Consider the following 26,004-nt stretch of genomic DNA (forward strand, 5'->3'; position numbering starts at 1 on the left):
CTAATTCTAACACGTTCATATTTTCCACAAAACGTAAGAACTTCACTTTATTACGCATTTATTCATTGTCACTTGCAATACTGCATCTCAGTTTGGGGAAACACATATTGCTCGCACATAATACATCTGCAACATTTACAAAATCAAGCCTTGAGGATCATCAATTTCTCCAGTTACATGTCACATGCAGTACTAATTTTCAGTACCCTAAAAATACTACCATTACGTTACATGCTCCAGCTCAAATTGGTTTTACTAATATACCGCACACTAAATCATGAAATTATTTTAGATACATTTAATAGGCCTGCTCTTACCAACACTAACAATACGAGATGTTCTGCTAACAACAATTTTTTACTCCCTCGAATAAACACTAATTATGGAATGTTTACTGCTCTTTTTACGGCCATTAAATACTGGAACAAACTACCTCCCCATATTAAAGCCTGCCGCACAACATTAACATTCAAGAGAGATACGAAGAAATATTTACTAACGACACTACTGGCCACAGACTCATTACTATGAGTCTATATTGTATACAGAATTATTTTCCAGTTTTCAATGTTTTTGTATTTATCTAATGTATTGATTGCTTTTATTTATTTTTATTCTGTATCTTCCTTTGCCTTCTTTTTTTTTCTCCTTCTCTTTAGTTGTCTTATATTTTTTTTGTCACATAGTCTATATAACACTTGTACTTTGCGTATTGTGAGCATATATTTGTTTCTAATTATCTGTTAAATTAACCTCGTGTTCTTTGATATGTGTCATTCCTATGTTTCCATAACGTGTCAATTTATTTATCTATTCATACGCTGTATGTATTTAATTTGCCTATATTTTGAACTTCAATTATTGTAAGCACCTTTCTTGTATTTGATTATTTGCTTCACTAACTTTGTGTATTCTTATGTCTGTTGCTGTTATGTTGCCATAATGTATTAATTATTGCGTTGTTAAATTACTAATAGGAGGTCCCCCTGACAGTTCTTGTAACTCCGGGACCTCCTTCTGTACTAATGATGAATGATGAAATAAATAAATAACTGTTTCAAAGCTGCGACCTTATGCTCAGCTACAAACACTTGCGCACCTGGTGTCCAAGACAGGCATCCAGAATAGGGAAATGGTTGTGACACTAACCTTGCCCTCCTGGCGCAGTTCACACAGAGCATTGGTCATAGACTCGAGGTCGCCACAGAGCTTGCGGATAGCGTCACCATCGGCTGGCAAAGACCGGTCGGCAACCCGCTTGGCATAGTCAAGGATGTGCCGCAGCGACTTCTCACCAACTCCGCCGGTGACAGCCATTGGGTCCTCCAGCCAGTCATGCGCAGACTGGATCTTGCCCGCAATGGCGTTCTGAGGACATAAAAGATGGGAGGCGGAAAGATTTCACTCTTGTCTGAACGGGTACAGACAGTCACTCGGCGGAATGAAACAACACTCTCACAACACAGTGTGGTACGTATTTTAGATTTAAGCATTACCAAACGTGACGATGTTTGCCAGCAAAATAAATTTCGTGGCAAACTCGAGGGGCGGGATGTGTTCCTTCTTACGGCAAAGTAATTTGCACCCAAGAATTTTAAAGGTCGGACTTCAAGGCTACCGGCAATGAAATTTAATTTTGGTTACGTTGGTTAAAAATTACCACTGTGGTATATCCTATCGAAGCAATCTTGGCCAATCTGCAGGGCTGGTAACTAACTCTGTTTTCTTATTAACTGCCCTTGAATAGCACCTCAACAGAAGACAAAGGCACCCGGTTGTAAGCAGATCCCAGAATCGAGCGCAAATGTTGATCTGAATGCCTCGACTGCATGCCCAGGCAGGAGCCTGATCTCAATGTTTAAAGTCCTGCATCTCTCCCAGTGAGTGGTAATGCTGTCGTCTTTAATGCATTAGCATTGGAAGTGTCAAAGTGGGAAAAAAGTGTGTGTGAAGTGCAGGAAGCTGGTCACATGGTAGAGGTAGAGAGGGAATAGGAGAGCGTGTATGTGTATCTGTGTACAGTCGAACCCATTTATAACAGTATTCAAGTGCCAAGAAAATCCCACTGTTATAACCGATAATTGTTTATAATAGGGTTGCATGAAAAAAGCATAAGGGACAAACATCCATATATTTTAATTAGATAGCGAGAAGTACACTCAAACCCACTTATAGCATTACCCCTTTTCACCATACTTGGATGTAACAGTGAGCGGCCCTGGCACTATAAACTTTTGCGTGCGTTCTATGGCAAGACAAAACCGCTTGCTACAATGTTCCCATGCTGCATCATTGGCTATAACACAGGGTGTCTGCGGGACAAAGAAAAGGAAAACGAAATCCAGGAGAATAAAAAAATGCGAGCCGCTTCATTACAGCTGCCGATACGACTGACGGACAAGGGCAGGCGCTTCATTCAGCCACGTGACCGCATGAAGATCTCACCTGAAAAGACAACCAAAACAAGCCCGAGCGAAAGCTGAGCAGACAATACTACTACAATACTAATTTATATTGGTCCAGGACCGATCCCTCCCACGGCACGAAAAACCTGCTTCGCGGCAGCTTTTGTGGTGCACGTTTTTCCGCTAGTGTCGCCGGCCTTTAACACGTTGTTCGTGGGTCGTTGGAATGTAATTAAAATCTAGTAGACTTGAATATAAAGCTACGAGTTTCCGAAATACCAGTTTGCAGTCGTATCATCCAATTTCAGGGGAAAATGCGATCGTATCAACCGAATGAAAATACATTGCCCCTATCATCCCGAAAAATGTATTACACAGAATTGTATCAGCGAGGTTCCACTGTAAATAGGGTATATTGTAGTTTTTTTGGTTGTTGTTTCTTTTTTACTCACAGTACTAATACTTCATGTTTCTTGAGGTGCTTCTTTTTGAGGTTCCAAGCATGAATTCTCATAATCGCTGAGAAATTATTTCTGCTTTACTATCACTCAAAAAACGGGTGATCAGGCTACAGTTTTATATATCTTGGCATATACATTGCAACTACTACATCTTGAAATAAAACGTTAAAATAACGAGGCACCGAAAATGAGCACTTTTCTAGCAGTAAGGAAACAGTCAATACGGCCACCCTTACACACCTGTGCCTTCTTCATGACGGTGAGGTTGTCGGCATCCCACTCCTCCTCGTCGTAGGTGGTGAGCTGGAGCACGCGGATGATCTCGTTGATCTCCTCCGTCATGCGCAGCGCCAGGTAGTTGCGGTTCTCTGCCGCCTCCTCAACACCCTTGCCCGCTGCATCAGGTTGCGCACCAGTACATGTGGCTGCTCAAGCTCAGCCTTTTTTTTCTCTCAAAATGAAGCTAGATGTGAAAACAACAGTGACAATGGCATAGACTGTGTGTTGAGCTGTAGAATAAATTAAATCCAGACTAGTGGGTAGCGCATTCGTCCTATAATCAAGGCACCAAAACACAGAGGCAAGGAAGAGTTCTAACCTGTCCGTAAATATATTACAGTTTACGGAGTACCAGTACAGCAGAGGGAAAAGCATGCACAGTAGTGCTGGTGGTGCCGTCTTGTGATACTAACATCAACTAAAGCAACAATCATAAGGGTATAGCGGATTGGGTTTTCTTTATTACAGCGAAGCTGTTTACCTCTAGCCCCCGCATGCATCCACCGCATGCACTCCCAGGGGAGATACTCTGGGCGTCTAACGTCCGTATCACGGCACATGGACAGGAATTGCAAATGGGGAGGGGAGAGGGGGAAAGAGCGCAGCGACGGCACCTGTGCACATGGCCTACACTTCTGTGGTTATAACGTTCCGCGTGTCGGAGGTGACAGCGCGGCTGCATTAGCGGTTGCAGCAGATGCATGGGAGGTGCGATGATCGCGGCGGCACTTGTGTAGGCATAGTGCGGTGCCATATGAAAAAAAATTTATAATTTCATGTATGCAGCCCACGTATGCAGCCTAAACAGCTTCACTGGTAATCCGTCCCCATATGAATGTTGCTGCCCCACGAATTTTTCTCTCTTCTGTAAAAACAATGATGATGCAATAACATTTCTAAGGTATTCTGGTTGAAGAAATCATTACAAGGTGGCGCTACCAGTTCTGCTGCTGTTACCGAGCTGTTCAACTTGCATAGGCGACGATCGCTTTAAATTTGAAGCAGGCGTTGAATATGGGATGAACAACAATGCAGGCACTGTTCTCGTCATTCTGTCTTTTACATAGCTCTTCTGCCTCATTAGGTATAACCAACTTATCCAATTTCATGTTCTAGTGCATTCTAATACCTCTGCATTATCATTGGTTAAACAAAAAGATGCATTCACAAAAGGCCCTGTGAGACACGACATGTGAATCATATATATGTCTACGTTCAGAGAGTTGTCACGTGCACGTACACTGTGCCAGGATCTGGACGAAGATCTTCATGCTGCAGATGAGGATGGGCGCCAGGACCTTGACCGAGTCGAGGCAGCGAATCAAAATCTCCCGGTGCACCTGGTGGGTCAGCTCCTTCTCCCGGGCATCCACGTCACGTGACACTTTCGTCAAGCACGGGCTCATGTCCTGCGTTCAAGCAGGTGCAGTGTCACCGTCACGAGCAGTGCTATTGTCACAACTGCCACCGTCACAGGCAGCTACCCTAACAAAAATCAATTCTCTCAGTAACTTCATCAAGCATGTGTGGTCGCAAGATGGTATTTGGCCACTCGCTCAAGCTTGTAGACCCAGTGTCATGGAACTAGGGCAGCCAACTGTCCACTTTAGAACCAGAAGGGCCAGTTCTTTCGCTGACACTACAAGGTGCTACTTTCACTTCCTATTTATCATCAATCTGCCAGTTTTCCGGTTCACTAAAATTGAACAATTCAACAACCTGCACAAAAGAGCACCGACCGGATAGAATAGACAGAGTGAGTTTAACCCCTCTAACAGTAATTTTCATAAACGTATGGCATTTTCAAGTTGTAGAAACACTGGCATTTCAATTAGTTGAACTGTCACATATGATGCCCAGTTCAGCCGGGCAAATCAAACAGTGCATGTTGCACCAGAATAGAGAATGAGTGTAAGACAGACAAGCTATCAAAGTTAATAAACTGCTTTTCTGTGCATGCATATAAAGAGAATGAAGATATGATTGATGCAATGCAAGCCCGACAACCCAGGGCCCTTTAATCTAGTGGTTTTGAACTATAGATAACATCGCATGGTGCGACTGCAAGGCCCGCTTGACTCAAACAGCTTGGCTTCAGTTCACTTGGATCATGTACACTCATCAACACCATGTGAACATCAGAACATCAAGATGTGTAAAGGCGTACCTTGACAAACTGAACGAGGTCTTCCATGGACTCAATCACTTCAGACACTGCCAGGTAGTCTAACACTTTTTTGCACTCGCGGATGATCTTGCGCACCTCGGACTCATCGAAGCAGAGCAAAAGGGCAGATGTTCCTTGCAGGATGCCTAAGGATAATGTCAAAAGAAAGGATATGCTTGCAAGACTACAACAAGAATAGGTGTGGTCAATTGGTATGTACCCATTAAGTGAACCACGCAACAATAACAATGAACACAGGATGCCTGGCACTGTTTGAAATGTTGCGCTTTGTACATTAACAATGTTGTGCTATTGGCTTCGCACAAAATAGACTTCAAAATCTGAGAACTGGCAAAGTTTTGAGCATGGAAACATGTAAGATTTAGTCAAGCTGGCTTTTTTAAATTAAAGAGAGGTTACATTCAAAGTGCCCTTGACAAGTGTCAATGATCAAACCGTTGCTCAGTGCCGTGTTATGTCAGTTAGCTTTGTGCTACATAATGCTTTTCATGCTCTCTGCTAATGATCTTGTGTTATGCTCGAGTTCCTAACAAAAGATGGCATCGATTACACTAAGTATTGTTTGCATCTCACATTTCCACAGTTACTGTAACTATCACAATGACTACTATAGTCAGTGACAAGTAAAAAATAACAGAAAGGCTCTCCCTAAAAAAATAAATACATACAACACACCTGCCCTTTGTCCCTCTGCACTTAAAGATATTGTCTCTTTACACATTTCGTAATTGTAAAGAAGAGGCACACCGATGGTTCAGCAACAATGAGCATGCTGCAGTCATGCACCATATGCTCTAAGAGCCAAGACTGGCTGAGGCAGAGATGAAGGGATAGCTCACAGCAGAAATTCGCAATTTGAAAAGGAATTAGAGGAATATTCCTGGCTGTCCTCTGAAAGGACCTCATCGCTAAACCTCCTCCCTGTGCCAGAAGATGCACTATGGGAGACTGCCATGGCTGAGTTAACTTCTTCCCGGACATATGCGTCACTGGCACCCAACGAATAAGAAAGCACCCTAGCAGGGTGAGCAGCAGAGCAGTTTTGTGGCAATAGCTAAGCAAGACGAAAGTGATGGACACGCATACAAAGCATAAGAAAACGGAAGCAGAAGCAGACGAGGTGATTTGATGGTGCATGGGTTAACACACATTCCGTTACTAACGCACTTGACCAGTCACCGTTTACACAACTGCAATAGACTAGGATGGCTTCAAACAGGCACTATATCCAACACGTGGGACCTGATTTGGCAACCTTTGTTTCTCAATTCCCCATCACTATGCTCCTTCGCTTCTTCTGCAGCAAAGAATTTTGTGCACTAAAGGACTAGTTTAAAGTTTGTCAACCTTCGTCACTTCACAGACTGTCCCCACCACATCAGAGTAAGCGACACTCACCCCGAGCACCCTCAATCAGCTTCTTGCGGGCAGGTTGCGAGTAGGGGTCAGCCTTGAGCATGGCCGAGGCCTCCTCGAGAAGTTTGGAGGACTGCTCGACCCGCTGCAGGGCGGCAGGCATGTCCTGTCGCAGGATCTGGTCGTCGCTGCTGTTGATCGTCTCACGCCCAACCTGATGCAACAGTACCAACCAGATTCAAGCATTCGCTTACATGTTGGCAAACACTGCAAGCGAGCGAGCAAGCTGACATGCATTCACATCTGTGCTTAGTGCTAACAATGCCTTCTCTTACTGAACAGATGAAATGATGACATGCCTAAACGATTGAAATAAACACAAATGACAAACGATTGGAACAAATTAGCAAAATATTGCCTCCTGTTCATGGAACACCTCAGTGTAACTGTTTAATTGGCTCATGTACATTTGTAGTCATCATTACTAACAAATTCATGCACTAACAGATAATGTACTACCCTTGCCTGATGTAAATTTTCCACTGTAGGTGCACTGTTCTCTTTTTACAATTAGCATCAAATGGTTCGTAGTTGTCTAATGGTCATATATTTAGATTATTTTCTAGTGCGTAGGGTCTCCATCAACAACAGTTAATGTCACATTTTGTTATGTTTTGTACTACCCCTGCTGCTTGGTCTTTACGACCTGCAGTATCGGAAAAAAAAAAAAAGAATGGAAGCGCACCTTGATGAGGTTGGAGACGGCCATGCTGACAGCTTTGACGGGACGCTCGAGATCGGGCATGGCGTTGCCATCTTCGGCTTCTTCGTGGAGGATCACCAGACGGGATACCTGGTGGAACGTGAACCATCAAAAAAGATCAATATTTGCTCCTCTGTGGCTTATCTGCACTACAGACTAGCAAACTACATGACCTCGCTATTTCACAACAATCGTGTGAAAGCAACGTCCTCCACTCGGCCACTGCACACTGTTCAGCACAGCATGGGAAATCTCCTTTTTCAGCACACCATGGGGAATCCCTCTAATTCATACAGCACAGTTTTGTATCATTAAACATGCATGATACAGTGACCTCTCATTAATTCAACATGTGTTAATCTGGCCTTCATTTTAATAAACTTGACCTTGCTGAAAAGTTCCAAACGTTTGTTAAACTTGGTGCTTATGCTTTAAAAACTGTTGTTTCAAAGTTCATATGATTTGAACCAATTTTGCATTACTGTAGAAGTTAAATCAACAGAAGCAAATAAGGTTAGGTTAAGCTTACACACTTATTCATTGACAAGCTTCAAGACAATCGCCATGCTCCTAAGCAGACATAAACAGCACTTACGTACTATCATGGGCAAATGAAATGCAAACAAGTTTCAGATAACTAGAATGCATTCTTTTGTTTCAACTTTCGCAACTTCAAATGACTATGTCATGATTTTGCTAACACACTTTGCTCAAGGCCTACATCATCGTTGGTGACGGGATACGCAGCAGAGCCAATTCTTCTCAAGTCACTGCAAATGGCTTAATACTAGCAAGGACTCAAGTTTCACAGTTTTTTGTCAAGTGCCTACAATTTGTGAAAAACTAGGCTAACAAATATTTCACAGATCCCATTTTACTTGCAGCACATGCTTCTAGGGCCACAATTATCTGCAGAAATTTAAGAGTCATGAATTTATTTCAAAATTTTAGCATTCAAAAGAAAGGACGAAAGCTCGCGAAATTGAGATAATTTACAGTATTGCCCATTGGAGGTGTTCTACTTCATGTGTTTTCATTCCTGTTGCACTTGAACAGCCCAGCACAATCTACTGCTGAAGGGAAGGTGCAAGCATAGAACAAGAGAGATTTCACGGAAGCACCCAGTTTTGAGCCTGTAGGTGGTGCTGATTCCCCTGTAAATGCTTGCACAATGCATAGACGTACTTCCACTAGCATGCACAGCTGAAGCGCCTATGAAATTGAGAGCCACTTGGCTGTTTCCTCTTAACAGTGGATCATACTAGCAAGTAGAAACAGGAACAGAGGCAAAACGCCTTGTATTGAATCACCTCACACAACAGCAACAACTTGCTAAAATTAATGTGGGAACAGCGCTAAGGACACCAATGAGGTGAAGGCACATAAAAATGACACATCACACTGAAAATGTTGCATCTTTTATGTCCCCTCACTTTGCCCGTGTCCATAGCACGGTACCTGCCTGAATATGAATAACCAACTGGCCGTTGCTTTCGCACTAACTTGCCGAAAATCAGTGTCGTTAGCAATGCCAAATCAAACATTGTTCTTTTCTTTTTCACACTTGTGTACTAAGAAGTCTCTCAAAAACCACTGGCCACTTAACAAACTCAGCAGGCGTCAAGGATCTCAAACAGGTTTGTAACATACAAGTCATCACACCCTTTCCCAATCTGCAGGCCAAGCAGTACAAGAGAGGGTAAGAGTGTGCAAAACTGCAAGGACAGTTAAGCCCATTACAACTTCCTTGTGCATGCCAGCAAGGAAGCTTCATGCGTAAAGTGCCCAATGAAGCTGGTTAACAAACTCAGTAGGTCCCAAGCATGCTCCCACAATAGAATCAGACAAACTTTTTATTTTAATATGTCTTCAATAGGTTTTGTCCTCTTTCACCCTAGCACTTCATGCTTTCTTCCAGCGACAACCAAACCAATGCACCAGCCAGCCCGTCTCACCGACCCTTAAGGAAGTCGTGCAACGTCTTACAGTTCGGTATCCCGCATAAGCGACACTGACGAAGCGTGCCGCCCTCTCAGATTGGACAAGCGTCTTTCTGTGAAGACCCCCACGCTTTTCAATAGGTACTTTCCGTGATCTCTTGCGCTGAAAGCCAGGTGACAAATGCCCTCAACACACAAATGTTACATTATCAAGATTCCCAAAATGGGGTCCTTCAAATAGTAGCAGTTACAAGTAGTTAGTAGCAGAAGTAGTAGTAGTAGTAGTAGTAGTAGTAGTAGTAGTAGTAGTAGTAGTAGTAGTAGTAGTAGCAGTAGTAGTAGTAGTAGTAGTAGTAGTAGTAGTTTGTTGTGTTTAGGACAAAAGGAGGGAGGAATCAAAGGCCACGAGCATCGTAACTGTCTCACTTCCCAGTAGACACCTGAACTGTCCCACGGCCATGAGAAAGGTGAGAAGAGAAAAGATAGGCGTGAGGAAAATTGTAATAAAATAGGTGTAAAGAAAATATAAAAATATGAAAAATGATGTATCTATAAATACATGATTATAATATGCATTACAGCCAGGTCTCAATGCTGCACCACAACACCCAAGTTATCAATGCTAACTCAACATAATTTGCATTTGACCAATAGTGTGTGCATTTTCTTTCACCACTATCATGTACAAATTACTCTGAGCCATGCAATACATACGAGACAATGAGCAATATATGGAGACACAATGGTTGACAAAAACCAAGTGGCCAAGCTTAGAACTGTAATGTTATTATTCTGCTTTGAAGCAGTACACGATTAATCACCAAGCAAGTACCAAGAGGTACCAAGAAGAAAACTTCTTTCATGCATACTACGTGGTTCAATTAAATCTTGAATAAATGTGTATTTATTACTGATATTCTTTTACCAAGATGCTTTGGAGTTTGTTGTTTTTACTTTTGTTCAGTGTTTTGGTACAATTAGGTTGATTGGCTTACTAAATTCTAATTCATGCTTTGATGTATGGTGTTCCTATTCCCAACAATTCTAGTCTGTTTTTGTGCTCACGTATGCCTTCATTCAGGTTGCTATTTAAAGAAAGTGTTAGTCTTACATATCTGTGGAATAACGAGTTCTGCCTGCCATATGTACCTGCTCAAACAATGCGTCCACAAGATCATTTAATTTTTCCCAGAGTGCGGACTAGACATGGTGAACGTGTTCGTGCTTTCTATGTGCCAAGTGTTCTGAATGACCTCCCAATTAGTGTTTTCTCTTTAGGCAGTCGGAAAGATGTGCAGTCTTATCTTTGTTTTGTACGCTTCATTTTTTTTATTTTTCTTCCTGCCTGATCCCTAATCCAGTTATTTTCGTGATGTGAACCGACAGTGACATATGCTGACTTGTCCCTTGCTGCTGGGCACCGCCCCACAAGTCATATGCTGGCTTGGGCAGGCCCATATTTGTACCCTGTGAATCCACAAATATTTATTTTATTTATTTGTTCTCGCAATTTTTCAGAGGTTTTGTTTTGTTATCACTTGTTACTTTTTGGTATTTCAATTGTAAGCTCCTACGGTTAAGCTGCTCTAGCAAGATTTTGTACCGACTTCCATATCATCAGCTGGGGCCTCTTTCAGTCAACATGCTGTGGGACTTCCGCTTGCAATGTACCTTTCTCTATCTGTTCACAAATATTGTAAAAGATAAACTTTATTTTTACTCTTGACTAACCTGGACTGCAAGAATTGGCAATAAAAGTATAGTATGCTGGCCAAGTTAGTATTCTATACTTGTGAACTACAGCACTGCAAAACTACAACGGCTGAAAAAAAAAATAGATATGAGCGCTAGCAATAGAAAGATTTTACTGAAAACACCGAAAAATAAGACATGACGCCAAAGCATATGTGATAGCAACAGAGCACCACCTGATGAAACGCAGACAATCTATTCCAGAATATTGCGGCCCGACAGATCACATCAGGGCCTACATAATATCCCAGTGTCAACAACCATTGGAATGCCGTGGGTGTTCTGATGTCTTAAATACGCTAACATTTCCTTGAGCAGCTTGACGACTTTCCTGAATCTGGCTAGCTATCTGGCCTATACCAATATAAAATAAATAAAATTCTCGTCACTAGCTAGATTACATTACTAGTTGGGTTCACTAAAACCTCAGCACAAATTACACTGCTTACAGTCGTTTAGCATTGTTAATGACTACACTAAAATGAAATTCGACACTTACATGCAATTCAATAAATCACAACAGACAAGAGGTAGCTACAATAAAATAATTTTAATGCCACAGGCAAGAACTCCATATCGTTTATTGTTCTTCCCTAAGGCAATAAGCAAATGGAATACCCTTCTGCAATATGTGGGCAACTCAACCACTCTCGAATCCTTGTTATCTGCAGGGCAGGCGTACTTGCGTTGATTTTCTTTTAGTGTTTCACGCCCCCCCAACCCCTCTTTTTTTTATTGAAATGAATATAAAAGAGAAGTCGACCCCCTATAATGGTGACGGCTACTCCTTTTTCTATAGTAGTAATAATATACTAACAAGAAAAATATATTGTAAAGAGTACGAAACATTTACAAATAACAGAAGCAGGTTGTGGTTACATTGTGGTTATTATTCAGGTGCAGCATCTGGTACTCATTAAGGATGCCTGTGTCTTCGCATAAATGTTCGAGTGCCTCAATGCTTTACGCTGTGTGGTTTGTGATGGCCAAGGGCCCGGCAATTTTGCGAGTGAGAACAGTCGGTGAGGATCAATTGAGTGTAGCTCTTGTTCTAGCTGCCCTCTAAGCGTAGGGCACCTCGGGCATTCGAGGAGCTATATGGCAAACATCCTCCTCGCCGTTGCCACATGTGCAAGCCGGGGATGAAGCCCATTTTATGTGGCACAGAAAATGGCGTGTGTTCCACAAGGTTCTGTGTTGGGACTGCTTTTTTTTTTTCTATATTTATAGATGATCTCCCAAAGGCACTACATGACGCTTTAATTCTGATGTACCCAGAAGATACAACCGTAGCATTTTGTGGTAGCTCGCTTGTGGACTTAAGAGTGTCATAACGACACAATTACTCAATATTTACGCCTTGTTTTCAGCTAATTAACTACAAATGTGGATAAAACCAAGTATGCAATTTTTCATTCTGTAAAGAAGGCCGTCGATTATAACTTATTTAACTTAACGTTAAACAATAGACCAATTCAAAGAGTTTCCTCATTTATATATTTAGGTATTGTCTTTGATGAACATCTGCTTTGGAAGCATCAGCTTGATAGTGTATGCAAAAAACTGGCATTTAGTTGCTACACATTAACTAAAGCCTGCTCCTGCTTCCCAGGCAGCTTGCTAAGGACATTAAACATAGGGTTGTTCGTTTTCGAGTTTTATATATATATTTTTTTTTAATTCGGGGGATAAAAATCGGGTGCTATTTTCCAAGCTGATATTCAGGGAGAAATCGGGTTTTTTAACACGATAGCGTTAAGGGCTCCGTGTCGCAGAAAATCCAGCGTCGGCGTTAAGCATCGGTGTCTGGTGGAAATTATCATCCCGAACCAATGCCCTCTGCGTGGCGCAAGGTATCAGTGAACAAAAATTGAATTTGTCAAAGTACAATCCGTCAGAAAAATCGTAAAATACAACTTATCCACAACCTACAGGCATGATAGCATTGGATTGTGATTTGAATATAGGAGAAAAAAGCCTGATAAGCAGCCAGAGATCTTTGAATGCTATCGCGTTCCACTCTTAAAGGTGAAGCTTAAGCGTCCTTCAATTCTGATGGTGTTTCGCTGTACTTTGGTCCTAGGCAACATTGAGGGGAATGTTTTCTAAATTTTGGACATGCACGCGCCTCAGGGCAACAGCAAACAATTAATAAAATAATAACAAAGGTACTAGGGCCTTCACATTTTTATATAAGATGGCTTAAATTGCTCCTGTAAAAATGTATTCCCAGCAATGCATTTGTGTTTAAAAGTGAAGACGACTTTACGGGGATCAGTGTAAGCTTGGTCTTTGTAAGCTGGCTTTCCCACGCTGTGTGCTGCAATGAAGCCTACTCATAAAGAAAAATGTGATGCGAATGGAGCCTGATAACGCTATCGCGTTCCACTCTTACAGGCGAAGCCTAAGCACCCTCCAATTTTATAGAACCATTCCGAAATTCGGGTTTTTTCGGGTTAAATGTACAATTGTACTACGTTATATATTTTAAAATTTTTAGAGGAGGGTATGACGAGCTCCTTAACGATAATGTGTTAAAACTAGGGATCTGTTTCAAGCTGATTATCGGGGGGACATTATGGTTTTCTAGCAAATACTTCAAAGTTAGGCGTTTGTTTGGAAATTATTAAGTAATAATGACAGTAAAGGAGCATTGATAACTTCAAGGAAATGAAACATGGTATTCATGAAAGGCTGGTCATCGATTTTTCACACATCCTTGTTAACCTACATTACAAACTGCATGCGCAACATATCGGAGACCTGTCCGATCTTTGAACATATCTCAGCTGAGAGTAAGTTCTCTCGACACCACAGCTTCCATTAGCGAGGCACAACAATGTCAGTGCAACGATGTCAGTCAGTTAATAAGCTCAGAGTTAGGCGGCTCGTTGGGCGGTTGTGGTTGAGAGCCGTGTAGCGTGCACAGTGATGCACGCAGCTTGTGATATGAACTATAGGTCAATGAAGCGAACAGGAACAAACTTCGTGGTCCTGAGGCAGGGTAGCTAGTGAGTGTGCACTGCAAACTCCATGCAGCGTTAAAAAAAATAAAAATAATAGGTTGGTATGTGGTGTTGGAATTCGGGGAGAAATCGGGTTTAACCAGATTCTCCTGAAACATGTTCGGGTGTAAAAATGAAAATGAACAACCAGAATTACACATCGCCTCATTTCACTGCTAGCTGAACTACAGCACAGACACCTAGGGTCTCACATACACAACATACTATGCTCCACTGCATTGATTACAAAATCGATAACTACACATAATAACATTGTCCCTTTTGAGTTGTCCTACTGATAGCGTATTTCGAAATGTCCATATACTATCATCTTCGCCTTTCTGTAAATATAAAATTTCTGTCTTAATAAACACCCGGTAATGAACAATTTTTCTTTTCCTTCGAGGTATATTTAGTCTACCAGCTCGCAACACCCCAGACATGCTACAAGCGCCAACTTTAATTTGCCAAACTGTCCCAATATATTTGCCTAATGACTAATGGAACTTCATGGGACCAAAGTATGGAATGGCCACATGCCTGTCCCACATGAAAACTGCCAGGAACTTCAAACTAGCCTGTAAAAACTATTAACCAGGGCAGGATGACATGTGCCAGATTTAGACCTTTTTTTTTTTTCTTCTTGCATATGCTAGGCTAAAGTGTTATATGGACTTTCACAATTATTCTGCTGTCTGCATCTGTACTTTCGCATGTGTCATGGACGCTTGGTGGTTCCTCCAAAGCGGTTGGACTTATGAACTCAAAGGAAGGAGGGAGATGTAGACGTTGCTATCATTATTGCTGCAAGGTGGCAGGTGGCACCTCAGTGTTATGTGTATCATCATCATCATCAGCCCATATTTATGTCCACAGAAGGACGAAGGCCTCTCTCTGTGTTCTCCAATTACCCCTGTCTTGCGCTAGCTGATTCCAACTTGCGCCTGCAAATTTCCTAACTTCATCACCCCACCTAGTTTTCTGCCATCCTCGACTGCGCTTCCCTTCTCTTGGTATCCATTCTGTAACTCTAATGGTCCACCCCCGGTTATCCATCCTCCATTTTTTCCACTTAAGGTCAACTAGAATATTGGCTACCCTCGTTTGTTCTCTGATCTACACCGCTCTCTTCCTGTCCCTAACATTCCCCACCATGTCCCTAACTGTTCTCTTCCTGTCCCGTTAGGCCCTAACATTTTTCGTTCCATCGCTCTTTGAGCGGTCCTTAACTTGTTCTCGAGCTTCTTTGTTAACCTCCAAGTTTCTGCTCCATATGTTAGCACCGGTAGAATGCAATGATTGTACACTTTTCTTTTCAACGACAGTGGCAAGCTCCCAGTCAGGATTTGGCAATGCCTGCCATATGCACTCCAACCCAATTTTATTCTGTAAATTTCTTTCTCATGATCAGTGTCCCCTGTGAGTAATTGACCTAGATAAACGTACTCCTTTAGAGACTCTAGAGGCTGACTGGCGATCCTGAATTCTTGTTCCCTTGCCAGGCTATTGAACATTATCTTTGTCTTCTGCATATTAATCTTCAACATCTTCTCTTACACTCTCTCGGTTAAGGTCCTCAATCATTTGCTGTAATTCGTCCCCATTGTTGCTGAATAAGACAATGTCATCTGCAAACCGAAGGTTGCCGAGATATTCGCCGTTGATCCTCACTCCTAAGCCTTCCCAGTCTAAGAGCTTGAATACTACTTCTAAGCATGCAGTGAATAGCGCTGGAGAGATTGTGTCTCCTTGCCTGACCCCTTTCTTGATAGGTATCTTTCTACTTTTCTTGTGGAGAACCAAAGTTGCTGTGGAATCCTTGTAGATATTTGCCAAGATATTCACGTATGCCTCCTGTACTCCTTGATTACGCAATGCCTCTACGACTGCTGGTATCTCTACCGAATCAAATGCTTTTTCATAATCTATGAAAGCCATATAGAGAGCTTGATTGTACTCCGCAGATTTCTCTGTTACCTGATTGATGACATGGATATGATCCATCGTAGAATATCCCTTCCTGAAGCCAGCCTGTTCTCTTGGTTGGCTGAAGTGTTGCCCTGATTCTATTGGAAATTATCTTGGTGAATATTTTATACAACACTGAAAGCAAGCTAATGGGTCTATAATTCTTCAATTCTCCGTCTACGTCTCCCTTCTTATGGATGAGTATAATGCTGGCATTCTTCCAGCTTTCTGGTACACTTGATACACTTGATGTGTATCATAGCCTCCTGTATTTTTCAATGCCTCCCCAGTCGCCCCACAATGCATGAAAGCTAGTAGCCTACTGCGGCGGCACCACATTCCCAGTCATATTATACTTGTTGCTACTACAGCATAGAAAACTTTAGTTGGGCACTGCTGCCACTCTGTGTCCGCTCCTTGGCTTCCGCATGATGTACAATGAAGGATAATTGACATGACCCTAACCATGCCCCATGAAACTGCGACCAAACTACTGGAAAAGTGACGCCCTCTCAGTGACACCTGGTTTGGGAGAGTCAGCAGGGTTGGCACTGAAAAAATAGAGGAGGCTATTTGTGCACATACATGTACTAGATTGAAAGCAAAGGTGGGCGATTCATCCCCGGCAGTCACTGGGGTCATTTCTTCATTGTTCTGGTTTGCTCAAGCAATCCTTACCTGCTGGTTACTGAACCCTACAATGCTCCCGTATCTTCTATCAAACAATTATAATGCATTTATCCTGATGTATTATTACTTATTTCTCTGCGCCTAGTACCTGTGCTACTAGGGCACAAAAAATAAGATTCAGTTGTTATTGCCTAACATTCCCAAATGACATTTCTTTTTCAGCGGAATTGCCACACGTCCAAATTTAATTACATGTGACACGATGACGTTGATGACAGTGTCTTTTTTTTTTTTCAAGGTACTAATAAAAGATAAATATGTGTTAACAAGTTAATGTGCCTTCATGAAATGCCACAGGAATTCTGAGAATTGTCCATTGATGCGTAAGCATTCTGTGGCTCGGGTGCTACTTAGCTTTTGCTGACTTATTTAGCTAGCTTATGTATGTCTACCCATCGCTACCAATCATCTACTATTATACTATTACAACAATTACATGTGTTAACTTGAGCAAGTATGCATTTATCTTGTAGGTATATCGTATCAACTGAGCTGAAATGCTGTCACAACCTTTTTTTTTTATGTCACACCACAGCTTTTTTTATTTTCCTTTATTGTTACGATTTTGACATGGCGAGTACGATGTCACAAGTTTTCTTTTTTTTTTCTAACGATACGAATCATATACTATTACACTATTATAATGATCACGTGTTAACTTGACCAGTTATGCATTTATTTACAGATATAAGGTGTCACGGGACGGACAGATTTTGTTGGGGTACTCACCAAAGAATGCTTACGCATTAACAGGTGCATTATGATGCCATTAGCTTGAGTTTGTTGCTGTCTGTTACAATGTTGGAACCAACCATAGCAACCTCTGCCGCTAAATGTCAAGTCCGAAGCCCAGAAGCTAAGTCCCAGTGAAAACGCTTCATACGTACAACATCCAATTCATATCCCAAAGTCAGTGCACCACTTCAAAAACAAATAGGACATCCGCCAGACATCCAGTTCCGGATATTATACCCTGAACGTCCAAAGGACGTGGTACACGATCGTGTTTCACGTATCCGTCCACAGATGTCCGAAGGGTATTGCACATGGACATTTTTTGGCATACACATGGATGTTTGTCCTCCAAGAGGCTTTGTCTGAGTTTCCTCGTAACACGATTACGTTTTCTCGCATGTTCAAATTACAATTAAAATAAAGATTTCATGCCTACAGCTCAAGCGTACATCGCACTTTGCGAATTTTCTGACGCAATTTACTGTGGAAACTTCAGTTAGTTCAATAAGCCACTTGCGCTTGGCAGAAGGCCTAGAAGAATGAGGAGTACTTCCTCATGCATGCGCGTGCGCGTAATGTGTGCAGATCTGTTCTTGATGTGTTGGCACTCTGCCCATTGCATCTGTCACACAGTGTGCAGCGAACGTAATTGGCATTATAGCAAACACTGTGCGAAAGGACCTGACACATGTCCATAAAATGTATGCAGCATGTCCCCACAATGTCCCTCGTGAACATGCAAGGTATGTCCACAGGACATGGAAAGTGCAACCAAACGATCGTGTAAGGAATGTCCACAGGACATATTCAAGACATCCCTAGGATATCCATGTCCTGGCAGTGGATGTCCATAGGATATCTGTAGGACGTAATTGGTGTCAATGAGGTGGTGCCTGTCGCATCGAAGCCATTGCAATGCCGACGTGGGAAATTTCGCCAAGTACCACTCTTGACAGGAGTGTTATGTTTGAAAGATTTGTGTACATGTTTTACATAATAGGTGCGGTTCATGATCAAATACTTCAATTAAACTGCACTGCGCAAGCTATGGCATCGAAAGTATGCATTTCTGAGTCAAAAGAATTCTGGCAAATGCAATAAATAATGATGACATTAAGGCAAATTACTTTAGGTTGATCCATCTGGCATCATGCAAATATGGCATTCAAGTTAATGTCATTTTCTGTGCATGTGGCACGGGTATAGTAATGTTTTTAATCGATTAGACTGATTGATTAAAGGTACAGCATAACTTATTGCATCTTTCCGGAAGCTCACTGAAAACCTTGAACACAAGATACTGCCTCAGTAAAGGACTGTGCCTAACAAAACCACACTGCACAAGCATGTTGTGCAAGTTGTCACTCAGTGAACTAGTTGAGCATCTTGCACAACATGGCCATAAACCATTCATCACCTCATTCCATAAGTCGACACTCGCACCTCTCTCTCCCACTGATGAGGGCCCACAGCGCAAGTGTGGGAAAGAGAATGAGTGTGTGGGAAGGGAGGCAAACAAACTTTCGTGCCCCCCCAGTGACACGTACATAAGATAAAAAAGAACAAAATATAAAGCAAGCCGCGCACATGGGCCGTAATCCGAGACGCGCCATTCTAATATTAGCGCGCCCAGCGCGGAAACCGTGACCCAGCTAAGCAGATGGCGCCACCAACGCCCCCCCCCCCCCCCCCTTTTTTTTTTTTTTTTTCAAGATGGTGGCGAGTTGCGGTTCGTCTGCTACTGCCGCTAGCTGTTTCAGGGTTTCAGCTGTTTCCTCTTTTTTTCTTCTTCTTTTCCGAATCTAACTTTTTGCTCGCCTCTTTTGCTATTATCGGCCGCACCTCTTCGAGGCAGTACACTTTCCGCCTCCGCTACGAATGGAAGCGTAGATAAACGAAACGGACTGGTGTATCCTTCTCTCTGAATGAGGAGGAGAACAAGCCAGACGAGGTTGATCAACTCAAACTAGCGCGGGAGCCGGACTGTTATGCAACTAAAGACAACTTCTTTTTAAATTCCAGTATATTTCTAGACTCAAGGCCAATGTTGTATCTGCAACAACTATTGCAGCGATCACGTCAAGGACTTCAGTAATTCCCTGTGATCAGGTTCCACATGGTCATAACCACATCTGCATGATCGCAGAAAAAAAAAAAAAAAATCACGTTTACCATGCGATTTTTAAAGTACATGGCAGGACTTCGGGATGGCTTTCAGAAAGCACAGAAAACTGCTTGATTAGCAGCTCAGTCCACGTAAAGCTTAAATATGTGCGTGTACCAGCCATAGTCATCAATTCTTCCGAAGCTATTACAATTAGTCGTACATATATGACCCCCAAAAAGAAACAAGTTGAGTATTTTTTAGGGGACAGGGCGCTTCGTGAACTAATTAAGTGAGTTCAGGTCCACGTTAACTCTGAAATAGTACCGACGTTTCGTACTATATGCCCTTGCAGGGAAATAAATCCAAATCATAGAGCTGTTCAACTCAATCTCGCCGTATCCGTCTGTGCGCTTGTTAATTATGTACAATGTTTCTTTTTTTTTTTTTTTCTGAACGGAAAGCATGGCGTGATGCTACAGAGGTGGCACCAATGGCACAGTTAGGAATTTTACTGGGCGAATACCTTAAAAAGGACTTCACGAGCGGTTTCCCAATCCCAAACACCTACGGACACTGGCGCGAGTACGTGACGGCATCGTGCGAATTGGTTTTTATATTATCGCCTGCTTGCATCTGTGTCGTCACGGCGTTGAGTGGTTGTTGCCGACGCTTTTTCGAGTCTTTCATGTGGGCGGAGAAATGATCAAGTGGCGCATTCCGCCCGCGTACAACGCGCACCTACGTACGCTACTCTTGCAATACCTCGATCGTACCTGAACGAGCAATTAACGCTCCTGAGACACTCAGCTCGCCTTACTGTTGCTAATCGAGTCGAACGCGTCGCGTTTCCACTCGGTCATTACCATCAAAACGTATGAGGCAACAGGGTCTTTTTTGCCGAGCGAAGTGCAGACACCAAAACACGATGTCATACGCCTCGCAATCGAGACGCGCCGTGCTGAAAAGAACTTAAAAACGAACGGCAAAGTTGGGGGCGCCCGCTTAAATATAGCAACAAAAGAGGGTGGACTGCAAATAAATAACAAAATCTCTCGCTTTCGGGACTCGTCACACACCTGTCACCGAAGCGTCACCCAAGCGTGAAGGTAGACCCCGTTACCCGAAGGAGAGATTCATCAACATGACTGCTTGTTAGCCCGATAGTGCGAGCGATTTTGCGTATCGTCCGCGCTTCTATATGGGCAAATATAAACCCCGATCCGTTCGATTAGGCAACAAATTCGATTTCGTGTTAACCGTTTTCGACGATGTCGTCTGCATCAGATTCTCAAAGCCGCGGCAGCAGACGACGCTTCCCCCCGTACGACGCATCGATGATGATATCATCGAACAGTGAGGTATCCTCGCGAACGCTCCTTTTATGATTCGGACTGAGCAGGTCGAGAGAGCGCTGTTATCGCTTTCTTCCAGCTGACTCAGCTTCAGCATTGCCGCGACAGTACGGTGACATAAGCCCTCTTGAGTGGCCGTCGAATGACAAGCGGTTGAGTCAACTGCCGAAACCTCCAGCCAGCCTGAAGAGGTCGCACGGGATATCAGTGTAGCGTGTTCGCAAAGCACAGCATTTTGAGGACGCCGTACGAAATGACAGAACCGACAGATGCGATCCGATCTTGGCAGCCAACAAGCTTCTAGTACACGTAGTACGGTTACAGCGAGAAAAAGTTTAAAACGCGGAGCTTGCACTGCGTGCGATACCCGACACCGCCGCTTATGTAATAAATCCTCTTGACAGCGCCTCGGCGGCGCATATAATCAAAGCAAGGAGAAACGTCGAAACAAGGGCGTTTTCGTCCTTGCTCGCTCGACAGGATGATACACGGTCTTCCAATGTCATTCACACCGCGAAAGCCGGAGGTACTGCTTCGAATCAAACCACTCGGCACAATGGTGCACTTGTGCGTCGGGCGTGCCACATCCAAGACACAGGCCTGCCTTTCCTCACCAACCCCCCTCTCCTGGTTCCTCCGACATGGCATGCTGCGCGTCCGTGCGCCGGTTTAGGAACCGCACTGCACGCGCCGAACGCAACAAGCTAAGGTGAACCTGGCGGCAAGCCTCGGCCGAACCGGGGCGAGAACTCTACTCGACACACCTGGCCCCGCCGGAAAGGCGCAAGTAACGTGTGGGGGTTGACAGCAAAGCACCGGAGCTGACGCCGTCCCGCCGCCCCTCGCAGCCATTCGCAGGCAAACACACGGCCCCGTGCTTACCTGCTGCGCGACTGGCTCGAGGATGCTCTCGATGGTCTTGGTGTGAAACACCGGCATGTTCGGCTGCGTTTACCGGCGCTGTCAGCGCACTCCCGTCGTTTCAAGGTGTGCCGGGTTTATCTCTCGGTCGACGACGCGAGGCGGACGTCGAACGAGCCCCTTGGAAGAAAGCGGTCTTCTCAAAATCCTTCACTCGTCTAGCGCCGAAATAATAGCGCCTTCCCAGCGCCGAGCATAAACACACACGCCCAACCGCTGGCTGCTCCCCGCAAAACAAGCAAGCCCAGATAGCGCCTATTTCGGCAAGGCCGACCGGGGCGTCCTCTAGGGGCCTCGAGGCGCGGACAACCCGAAGCCTTTCGAACGCGCGAATGCCTCCCTTCAAACCGATCACGGAAACAACGCTTGTTTCGATTACGCCCACAAACTTCCCAAGCTCCGTTTGAGAATATGTAACGAATCCTAGTTTTGCACGCTGTTGCGTCGCGTTTCTGCGACGTCTCTGCTTGAAAAAGGGCTTTTCAAAAGCGGTTCGCGCCGAGCGCGCAGGAGTGAAACTGAAACTGCTGAAACGTCCTCGAACGCGAGAAAGCGAAAGTGACCCACTTTTCCTTACGCGGAGCATCGTGGGCGGTGCGTCGAATGGAAATGAATGGAAAAGCGCGCTCCCGTGCGCGTGTTTCGCTTAGACGTCGCGCAGCTGGACCGTTCGGGTTTAGCCTGCGTAGCCCACGACTCTTCACCATGTTGACGCAGTAGCATCGGTAGCATGTAGCGTCGCCCGCCTAGAGCACGTGATATACATAACATGAACCAATCACGAGCCAACGCGATAACACGAAAGTCATGACCTATATGCACCGTATGGCCATATCGCCATATGACATATGGACAATGTTACGTTTATATGGCTGTACGGCACAGTAATTTTCTAGCCTATTATATGTGCGCTAGCTGAACATCGCCAGAACAATAATAGCCTTAAAATTATTTTAACCTGCAGTCACCCTAGGGAAGTTTCCAATAGCGTCACAAATGCTAAAATTGCTCGTAAAAGAAAGTTTCAGGCAATTTATATGCTGGAAATATTACTAGCAAAGCTCCGATAGGTTGAATATGGTGGCTTTGCATTTGGAAAATAACAGCTTACAGCAGTTTCAGACGTTTTTATTCCGAAGGTCATAGTCACTCAGTGCTCACACATGCCACTGCACATTTACCCTTCAATTGTTTCAATGCGAACACTTTAAATAGCCATTCGAATAAATAGTGATAACACAGGTGGACCGGTTACATGAAAGTGCACTTACGAGCTAAACACTTTGTGAATTAAGGCCCCGGATCCTATTCGGCAGGAAAACGAATCAGCGGCCAATGTTAGCTTAAGGGCTTACAGTAAGGACGGGCACGACTCTGACAAGTGAGACTGGCACTCTTTTCCAAAGGGAGGACTTCTTGTCATAGCGGACCAGACACATGTATATAGGTCGCTGTTTGATGTGCAACATCAAAAAAGCAAGCCGTCTTCATACACCTTGTATAGGAGTGTACAGCCTTTACCCAGCACCGCTGCAGGGATATAAGAGGACTCGCAGTCCTCTGTGCCGCAAGTTTTCAGCAATGGAAGAGGTCAATCAAGAGGGGAGCCACAGCACAAAAAGGAGATCCTGGACTGTCGTAGAATCTTTCTGCGAGACGTCCTTTGTCCGCACGATTTGAACTTGCCCCTACGCTAGTTCCCATTCTCTCGCCCATTTCTTCACAAAGCATCACCACCAAGTGGGCAGGCCATACCTGTTTATAATGAATAAAGGAAGCACCGATCCAGGATAGCAGGCAAAGAAAGTTTTGATTTAAAGATCATGCTGTGGATACGCACATGTCAGAAACAATGTCATATCTCTGCACCTACTTCAACTTGTGCACTTAAAAGCCACGACTCAGCCAGGAAATGCCCTTCTTTATTTCAACAGTCGCATACACTTCTCCTAACAGAAAGCTATTTGACAGTGACCAGTTTCAAACGCTTACAAGTGTATTACTAATATGTCTGCTCTCGACGCAATACGTTGAAAAACCATACTAATGGTGTTGTTACTTCTAAAATCATGGGAAGATGGTGTGTATTCACAAATGAGGTAGCGTAATTGGGCCACAAGTGCAGGCAATGCATGTATGAAAAGGTGGCCAACGTGAACCGAAAACCGTTGTTTCCTTTCGGTTCCACGAAAAAGAATTGTAACGATTCAGCTTTGGTTCGAGCAAAAATAATTTTTTTTTTCCAATTTTCTGGTTTTGGTTCAGTTCCGGTTCGATTCCCTGTGGTCAACATTATTGTAACACCATGACAAAGAGCAAATTTTGCTGATGTGGCCCATAAAAAAAAATTAACGAGAGTACGCACATTTTTCCGGTTGCACTCATTGACATCCGCAGTGATCGCAGGAACAATGTGAGCTACTCCTTAAACACACCTCATCAGTACTGAAACTGGTCCAAAACAAGCTAGTGTCATATTAACTTATTTAGAGAACTTTGACAATTGCCATTATTTTTTCTATTGTTGAAAGGGTTTGGACCTTCAATTAACATAAAAAAAAGGCAAGTCCAGAAATGTCATCTCAATATTTTCCTTTAAGGTCGTATCTGTAGGAGCTGTGGTTATTTTTCAGATGACGCCAGTGTTCTCCCAAGATCTTTTGCTTTCCATGTAAAAGTGGAAAGAAAGCGGTTGACTTCCACTTCTAAAATTAAATAAGCCCGCTGCATCACACCCCCCAGTTAAGATAACTTTTTTTTTTCTGGGGGGGGGGGGGGGGGGGTCGTAAACAAGGACTGCCTTTATAGGTGCTGTGCGCAGCATAACAATGCCCACATAAATTATAACTGCAAATCTGCAAGGTCACCACATGTTTAACACATTATTATCATCCTATTTTGTGTTCACAACAGGACGACAGACTCTCCCAGCAAACACCCGATTGCTGGTCTTGAGTGAACCAACTCCATATCCTATGCCTGATAATTTTCCAATCTCATCACAGCCCCGTCATCTGCTGTCATCAACGACGACGTTCTTCTTCCTCAGGCACCCTGCATGTAACATACAAGGCCACCTAAAGGTCCAATTAAGGCACTGCAGGTGTGACTATAAGTTCACACAGGACTGCAAGATCTTTGGTATTGGCACTACCACTACAAAAACGCAGCTTTAGCCTAGTCCTAACCTTTGAAGTAATTATGTGAAGTGGGACCTGCAAATGTGTCCAAAAATTATGCGACTTCTTCAAACACTGCAGGATTTTTGCTTGAATTTCCCCGGTTTTGTCAAAGCGATGCACCCTCATTTGCAACTCCAGCTAGGAGAGCCCCGAAATTTCGCACAAGGCCAAATCAGGCGAGTATAATGAGCAGCGAGGGCGTAGAATGGAAGGCACAGTTCGTCTGGTGCTGAAGTCCATACAATGGAGAACGTGTTCTACCCAATGACTAGTCCTGATGAATACACGATTAATAGCCCAGTAAACGCCCAAAAAAAATAAACGCAGTTGTACATGGTGCCGACGATTCACTCTGCACAAGCAAATTGCTTATGTACCAATCTTATGTCAATGAATGAACATAAATCCAGTGCCTCAAGATCTCAGAGTGCTCAAAATGGACATGCATTTCAACTATGCATGCACAGATCATGCTATTTTTTTTTGTCCCAAGCATGAGCTTTGCACAAAATTCTCCCCATTTCACTCTTCCTGTTTTAAGCAGGTCTACTGCAAGAATCCCCAAGCATTGCAGACATGGCATATGAACTCGCGCATGAAATAGTGCAGTTATCCAATTCAAGCCCTCAGCTTAGTTGGCGATTACCTCTACCACTGAAGTGAGCGACCATTACAACTGCCGTTTAACATTGTATTCCACAGTGCATCATGTCTGTATCACGTTTTACCACACCTTACATTGTCAGTCATTCAACGACTTTGTTCACAGATACGTCTGTTCCACATTTCATGACACATGCAGTAGATTTAATTTACCATTCGGATGCCTGTAGCCAAATATGAATTGACATGTCCGACAGGTTGAATGGTGGCTTTGCATTTGGAAAATAACAGCTGACA

The 26,004-nt window shown here is 43.5% G+C and overlaps 1 protein-coding gene across 7 annotated transcripts in view; it reads right to left on the minus strand.

The window, feature by feature from the left end:
* The window catches only part of LOC119433836 (vinculin), a 68,337-nt gene extending 46,144 nt beyond the window's left edge, over positions 1 to 22,193 (minus strand). The window contains exons 1-8 of one of the 7 annotated variants that reach the window (XM_049658976.1): positions 21,884 to 22,193; positions 9,439 to 9,555; positions 7,435 to 7,542; positions 6,732 to 6,903; positions 5,313 to 5,458; positions 4,386 to 4,554; positions 3,107 to 3,261; positions 1,150 to 1,368 (exon numbers count right to left, since the gene is read on the minus strand). In XM_049658976.1, coding sequence (XP_049514933.1) covers positions 1,150 to 1,368; positions 3,107 to 3,261; positions 4,386 to 4,554; positions 5,313 to 5,458; positions 6,732 to 6,903; positions 7,435 to 7,542; positions 9,439 to 9,555; positions 21,884 to 21,940 — 1,143 coding nt within the window. In that variant the 5' untranslated portion in view covers positions 21,941 to 22,193. The remainder of the gene's footprint in view (positions 1 to 1,149; positions 1,369 to 3,106; positions 3,262 to 4,385; positions 4,555 to 5,312; positions 5,459 to 6,731; positions 6,904 to 7,434; positions 7,543 to 9,438; positions 9,556 to 21,883) is intronic. The other 6 variants (XM_049658978.1, XM_049658977.1, XM_049658979.1 and 3 more) reach the window with 6 other exon arrangements.
* Positions 22,194 to 26,004: the final 3,811 nt, after the last annotated feature.

This window comes from Dermacentor silvarum, chromosome 11 (genome assembly GCF_013339745.2).
Source record: "Dermacentor silvarum isolate Dsil-2018 chromosome 11, BIME_Dsil_1.4, whole genome shotgun sequence".
Classification (NCBI taxonomy): Eukaryota; Metazoa; Arthropoda; class Arachnida; order Ixodida; family Ixodidae; genus Dermacentor; species Dermacentor silvarum.